The sequence below is a fragment of the Populus euphratica genome, unplaced genomic scaffold, assembly GCF_000495115.2.
Source record: "Populus euphratica unplaced genomic scaffold, PopEup_1.0 scaffold92.1, whole genome shotgun sequence".
NCBI classification, from domain to species: Eukaryota; Viridiplantae; Streptophyta; class Magnoliopsida; order Malpighiales; family Salicaceae; genus Populus; species Populus euphratica.
In genome coordinates, this window is record NW_011499974.1 from 358,481 (window position 1) to 366,212 (window position 7,732).

Sequence of the window (7,732 nt, forward strand, 5' to 3'; positions counted from 1 at the left end):
GCTATTTGACTAGTTTACTGTATATTTGTTTTTCAACAAAAAAGAAATGCAAGTGTAATATATATATATATATATATATGTCTTTTTTTCACAGTGATTCCCCGGCAGCGTTTAAAGATTTGTTAATGAATAATGACTAGGCTGTGATATGTTAGCATCGAATTGACAAATTAGAATTTGGCATACAAAAAAGCACACATCCTATTATCACCGGCCTTCACATGAATGAACAACCTACTATATATAAAATCATTGGTGCATCCCACAAAGTCAAAATTGATTGAAAAAGACCCTCCAACAAATTAGTAACTACACCTTTGCCTCCTTCAATCTCACTCGTATGAAGCACCAAACGAACCCAAATAGAGAAAAGTGACAAAGATGAGTCTTTGAACCAGCATCCTACAACTTTAAAGACCCAAGTCAACATCCCCCAAAAAAATGATTGAATACCAACCCCTCATTATTCTTTTCACAAGTTATACATATGGGCAGCTTTGATTTGTAAATTCCATCGCTTAACCATAGCAATTAGGTGACAAGCTGACAGCTCGATTAGAGAAAATGTAACACTTGAAACAGAAGCAAAAGACCCTTTTCTCCTGCCTCACTCAAATTTTAAAGGAGTAATACGATAGCAAACTTGATAAAAATAAAAAATGAACCCACCAGCAGTTCGATACCTTGCTAGGAGATGTGATTGTAGCAGGAGTTTCGAGGAAAGGACTAGGAGAGGGAAAAAAATGCCCCCAGAAAAGTACCGCATCACTGTGTTCTCTTGCTACTACTCTTGTGAAGTCTTCACCTCCAAGCTCACCTGAATCACAATTCAATCTACCCGTTGACAGCAAATATTTCAAAGGAAATAAGAGTATGGCGATTCCTGGAAAAAATACTTATACCTGCTGTTTTCTTCATTTTATCAAGCATCTCCATCCTCTGACTTATTAGGATTGCAATCACTACTCATCTTCTGCCCCTCCATTGCCTGCTTTGCCTCCTCTACAACTCGTGTGTTCTACTCCTTCGCCCGTGACAAGGTTGCATCTCACACACCTAGCAGTAAAACAGCAGAACAGAATATCTCTGCCATTGCACCTACTCTCACAAAAAAAAGGAACGTAAACTTTTATCTGATCTCATTAAATGTAAAGCCCCCTGCAACCTCCTTATTTTTGGAACACAGCCCCAGTACATGAAACTGTCCATCAGATCAGGTGGCATCACAATCTTTCTAGAAAGGATGATCCTGACAAAATAAATGCAGCCAGAGAAAAATCCAACACCACTCAAATCTACAAGGTTGACTACCAGACACCTGCAAAGAAGGCCTCCAAGCTGCTTGAATGTGCAAGGAAAAGCCCAGCTTGTACGCACAGAAATGCTCCAGAATTCATCGAGCAAACTTGCATAGAAAAACTTGCCCCAGGAAGTTTATGAGCTTAAATGGAATGTGGTGGTGGTGGATGGACCAAGTGGTCACTCACCAGAGGCAACAGGCAGAATGGGGGCAATCTACACAGCTAGTATGATAGCAAGAGCTGGGAATGCAACAGATGTAACGGTACATGATGTTGATAGGACAATTGAGAAGTGGTTTTCCTGGGAATTTCTGTCTGATGTGAACTTGATTCTTTAAAGAGGAAAATTGGAGTTCTAGGATCCCAGGTAAATCAAATTCTTCAGGATTCTGCTCAGACCAAACAGTTGCTATAGAGTGATGGTTTTGATTCGCACAGTGAAGAAGTCTAGTCTGTACAGTTCATGATCATTCTTTCCATGCACATAGCTAAGCTTGTTTCAGATGTCATGACATCTTTTATCTATATAAAAAAAAGGCCATGCCAATCAAAGGCCTAACATCTAAACACCATCAAGTCACTAACTTCTTGTAGAGAAGCAAATTCAAAGTACAAAGAGAGTACATACAAGCACTTTTCCATCAAACATGGAAAATATTTTCAGCCAATCATAAACAAACTTCATTGTTTTAAAGTTGATTCATGTTTAAGGTAGGATTGCCAAGAATTGAATACTGTTCATGGATTTTTCCCAATGAAACCACTGTTGGAAAAGAACTATGTTTTGCTGCGTGACTCATTGTCCACAGCTGTTTCTACATAATTAAAGAAAAGAGCTCTCTTATTAGAAGATTAAGTGACCTAATAGCCATATTTAAAAAAAAAAAAACAAATACATGATGTTTTGGGTTCCATAGTTTGCTTTTTTGATATCTGAACACAGGGAAGTAGTGGCAAGGTTGAAAGCAGTAGATAGAACACCAACTAAACTACCTCCAAGGGTGAACAGTAAAAAATGACATGAACAAAAAAGAATCTGATGTCTAACATGAAAGCTCCGCAAAATGTAATTTAACGTATGGGTGAACATTAAAAGTTGACATGAACAAAAAATGAATCTGATGTCTAATATGAGATATCTGCTAAATGTAATTTAAGGTATAATAAAAGGGCATCAACAACCCCAACATCTAACATTACCATGATTACAAGACGGACCCAGCAGGTGATTTACCATTTCTGGGCTCAAGTTTGTAATGATTCCTTGTTTTGGCAAAAATATATACATTCAGGTCCAAAATCTGATGTTGAGGTGGGAACAGGTAGTACCCTCCCATCATGATCGTCACCAGAAGCATTTTTAGCTTGTGATGATCCTACAGCAGCCATCATTTACCTGCATCCTTCCTCTGTGTTGCAGAAAAAATATAAACGTATTAGAAAATAAACTAATTTTCAACAAGCCCATCATAACATGCACAAATCAATGAAATTTAAATCAACGAAATTTATGTAGACTTAAATACAATGCCATCAACCCAATATGCGAAGAGGTTTTAACAAGGCATGTCACCTCAAACTAGCCTAGACTGCTACCTACAAAGCTGAACTGCTGGTACGTCTTGAGGAATGACCAATAGCTATGATAACTTGACCATCTGCAAATGCCTGGTTACAATTTTTCTTTTATCAAATTATGCTGAAGTAGACTGGTGTCCTATTATAGAACTCATAATAACTTGAGTCAAGTTTAAATGTGAAGAGATGTCAATATCTATTAACATGGACAATCATGTAACAAGAAAACAACGTATTGCAATGATGTTCAAAACATGAAATGTATAATTCAATTGCCATCGCAAAAGGAGTCAAGCCTGAAAATGGAAAAGACAGGACATATTATGAACTGCATAATACACACAAGAACTTGGAGCTTAGTGATTACCATCCGTTTGCTGATATATGGCTGTATCATAATTGGCATCTCAGTATCAATCTCAACACTGGATAATTTTTGTTTCTCCTTCTCAAATTCTTTTCTAGACTCCTTTCGGCTCCCAGACTGCCAAACTCTACCAAAATCAGGAAGCCAGTTAGCATTGTAATCACTCTTGACAGCCTCTCCTCTCTTCTCCATCTCCATCTCAATCTTTCTCCTTTCTGCCCAAGCAGCTCCTACCCTTTTTGGGTTCAATTTATGTGATTTCCCAGATTTATTTGAAATCGACATAGATTTATTAGAAAGTGTTAGTTGAAAATTTAGTTGATTTGTATCAGTTCCTTCAAACCACGGTGGAGGAGCTCCAGTATGCACATTTCCTCCAGCCATTTGTGGGGTCAAGGCAGGCACTTGAGTGCCTCCAGCCAATTGTGGAGCAATAGCAGGAACTTGAGGGATATTCTGCAAATCTAACAGAACAATTACAAGATGAGGATTTGACATCTAATAAAACACTGATAACAGTACCCAATTCACCATGCTATTCAAATTATATATGTACAAACCATGATAACAGTAGAATAATAATGGAAATGAGATGTAAAAATCATTACCCTGTACACTGCTCACTCCATGTCCAATTCTCTCATCCTGATAAACCTGGCACAGCCATAGCAAACAAATACAAGTTTACACATTTTAACACCAAAACAAGTACATGCAGAAATGAAAGTCCTCCCGAAAGCCCTTGACATCACTGAGCATCAAGCAAAAACAAAACCTTGACAGCATTTAGAAGTTGGATTACAGCAGGCATGCAATTAAATGAGGAAGAAGGAGATGACATAAAACAACATGGAAATTTGCACATCATAACACTAAATGGATAACGCCTACAAAATTTTTTACAAATCATCATCCTGGTTAAGAGTGTCAATATACATGTAGGCCATGACATCTCAAAAGATCTATGCACCTGACATTTCCACCTTACCCTCATTTAAATGATCAAAAAATAGTATCCACAAGTAGAAGGGGAAAAAAGAATCCTCTCAATCTACTTGTGGAAAAAAGGATTCCTCTTAATTCAGCTTTGTGATTATCAAAGCCAACAAACAACAGAAAAGATGGATAAGTGCAAGTAGTTTCATATCCAGTCACCATTCATATGACTACTAGAACAATCACTTAATGAAAAGATGTACACCAAAATGCTGCACACCCTCATACAACGTCCACAGATATTTAGCCTATCTAGTAAAACTAATAAATGCAACACTCAAAGATAGGTATCAACATAAATTCAAATGCACCACCAGCCATGTACCATATCTCCCCCAGAACTAATCCAGAGAAACCCAACAGTTAATTAACTAATGAATTGCATATGTGGTACAAGATAAATCTCACCATAAAATTTCAGCCACAAGTAAAAGTTCCAGAAGAAGAAAATAATCTACAAATTTTGGAGAAAATGAAATGAGCTTCATTGAGAAAGAGTGTAAAGGACCAAACTCACCTCTCCATTTACAGGATTAGATGCACAGTTTATACTGTTATAAGGGACAGAATGTTGGCTATTCCAATTACCTGCATATTTCAATCGTAGGGGACATGCAACAGAACTAGTATCAATATACCTCCATTCAGAACTACCTCACTGAAGGAAGAGATATCAAATAAACAGCTTATTCTTACCCGTTGTATCGTTTGAATTGCATAAACTTGTAGCAGAACTTGCGCCGACAGGCAAAGTGGATACAGCCCCATACATGGATGGTCCAACATTCCTAGCTGCAGAGAATCCTGAATTGGATATCTGATACTCATTCGTATAATACTGTAAAGGCATAACACCATTTGAAATATTCAAATTAACATTATCCAAACTATTATTCTCAAAGCTATTTATATTTTCATGGCTGAGTTCATCGCGGATATCATTTGAAGGTCTGATTTGCATCCCTCGTGATCCATCACTATATGATGACGCATCATTCCTCAAAGCTTCACACTTCTTCTCCCACTGACATTTAAGAAACATAAAACGAATTAGTCAAGTAATCCAAAACTTTTAAACCAATTCTATCTATTCATACTTAAAAAAAAGCCAATAGCACAACCCCAATCTAGAATAGAACAACGAATTTGGCTGATACCTTAGCTACATCAGCTTCCGAAATCCGAAAAGTATCGACACGATCCATTCCACCACCGTATTTCCACATAAAGTGCTTCAATTTCTTCAAATGTTCCTCACTCGCCAAGTGACTAATCGCCTTAGCACTATTTGTTTTTTATAGCATAAAGGAAAAGGAGGAGGAAGAAGAAGAAGAAGAAACACGTTAATTGCACTAGAAATTAAATAACAAACACCAGAAAATTAAAATAAATACTGAAGATAATGAAATAAAAAAATATTTGAGTAATTGAATATTATTTCTTTATTTTTTATATCTTACCATGCGAAGGAGTTGCCAGTTTCGTGGATATCGAAATCGCAGAAGACGCACCAGATGCGATTGCGAGAGGCGAGGTCAGGGCGAAGAATGGTAGGGTTTTTGAGAAAGAAGCGAATGTCGGCGAGTTTGGTTTGGAAACGAGAGAGGAAATTAGAGAGTGATTTTTTGTGGTTTGGAAAGTACTTGTGGTTTTGGCCTTGATCGTGATTCAAATTACATGCTTTGCAGAATTCGAACTCCATGTTTTTCTTCTTCTCATTGTTAGTCTTCATCTTCTGGTTCATGCTGGTGACTTTTGGGCTAGCTAGGGTTTTGTTGAATTAGCTCTGTAACTCAAATTTGGAATTTTATTTTTCCGGACAGTGGATGCCGATCACACTAGATGACGCGTCGTTCTTTTCCTTATATATATGTCGGTGAAACGCAGCGTTTCTGTTCTAAATTGGTTCCCGCCAATATCTAATTCTGAGAAAGTAACTGAAATAATAATCATGCATAAATATGTGTCTTTCCATCTTCTTTTTCTAACAACTTCCCTCTTGATTAATTTTATGATTTTTGGATCAAATCTAAGTGTGATAACCAAATTCATGGTTACTTAGTTTGTCAAATTCAATTTTTAATTAGAATATGTTTGGTATTATAATAATAATTATTTTTTAAAGTATTTTTATTTAAAAATGCATTGAAATAATTATTTATTTTTTCAAACTAGTTTATTTTCAATACTTTTGAAAATCTTGGTTGATCTCTAAATATTAAAAAAAATTAAAATAGAAAAATAAAATAGACTTGCCTGTGTATGCTAAAAAAAAAAAATAATAACACTAATCAAGATACATAATTAACTAAAAAATATTAATGATACTAATAAGGTACATAATTAAAAGCTCATAAGCTTGATCGGCTTGATACATAACTCATCAAATCAAATTGAAATTGTATAGTTTTTTTTTAATTAATTTATTTTTCAAACTAGTTTATGTCTAATATTATTCAAAAACAAATTGGATATAAAAGTATTATCAAATTAATTTGAGAATCATCAAGATTAAAAACTTATTTGTTTTTGCATTTTAAAAATATTTTTGAAAAAATTAATTTTTATTTTTATTTTTTCTTCATTTCAAATTAATATTTTTAATGTTTTTAGATAATTTTGATATGTTGAAGTTAAAAATAATTTTTTTAAAAAAATATATATTATTTTAATTTATTTAAAAATAAAAAAAATAATTTAAAAAAATAATTACTATTATAATATCAAGCAGAATTTAAATTCCCTCTCCATTCAAGTATAAATATATAATTTGATGTATTAGAAGAATAAATTCTTCTAAATACTTACCTAAATCATAGTACTGCTTAGCAATGTGTAATGACAGCCTTAATCGGATTTATTTTGTTATCTCCATTACAGAAGCTGTTGTGTGCAGCACGAGCTTAAACATCAGAAGATTCTTTCTTTTTTTTATTTACGTGGAGTGTTCGGGCCAGCTTACGCGCACCACAACTAATCCCCACGGTCCACTGAATATCCTGCAAGCCCAATGAGCAGGTAAGGCACCACGAAGATAACAGGCGTGCATGGAAAGGTTCAAACTCAGATATGGAGAAAGAGGACAAGCCCCTCCCACCACTAAGCCAGATCCTCACTTGCAATATCAGAAGATTCTTTGAAGAGCCTACTTGTAGTCTTTCCGTGGCTTTGGATTATGCTGCGCAGGTTTCCCTGAAATTTTCAAGTTAATTTTTCTCTAAATATGTTTTACTACATTTGAAAAAAAAATATTTCATAAAAAATATTTTTAATTAAAATTAATTTGAAAAAATATATATTTAATTAAAACTATAATTAAAATTAAGATTAAATAAAAAAATAATTTATGTGTTTGGTTAAAAATGTTTTTTAAATTACGATTATCAAAAAAGTGAAATATATATATATATTAATATTTTTAAATTTAAATATTATAAATTTAACTAATACTATTATATCATGAAATAAATAATAATTTAAATCAAATATT

The 7,732-nt window shown here is 34.4% G+C and overlaps 1 protein-coding gene across 3 annotated transcripts; it reads right to left on the bottom strand.

Annotated features, from left to right (window-relative positions):
* Nucleotides 1-176: 176 nt before the first annotated feature.
* Nucleotides 177-6,076, bottom strand: LOC105139419 (coiled coil protein). Of its 3 annotated transcripts, XM_011045839.1 has the most exons (9): nt 5,703-6,076; nt 5,400-5,526; nt 4,939-5,266; nt 4,760-4,830; nt 3,855-3,909; nt 3,247-3,710; nt 2,536-2,710; nt 903-2,116; nt 177-817 (listed from the first exon to the last, which is right to left on the bottom strand). In XM_011045839.1, exons 1-7 carry the CDS (start codon nt 5,984-5,986, stop codon nt 2,690-2,692), a joined length of 1,350 nt encoding a protein of 449 aa, XP_011044141.1. In that variant the 5' UTR covers nt 5,987-6,076; the 3' UTR covers nt 177-817; nt 903-2,116; nt 2,536-2,689. The 3 variants fall into 3 exon arrangements, with proteins under 3 accessions (XP_011044141.1, XP_011044142.1, XP_011044139.1); XM_011045840.1 differs by having other exon boundaries at nt 223-817; nt 903-2,710; nt 3,855-3,900; XM_011045837.1 differs by having other exon boundaries at nt 223-817; nt 903-2,710.
* Nucleotides 6,077-7,732: the final 1,656 nt, after the last annotated feature.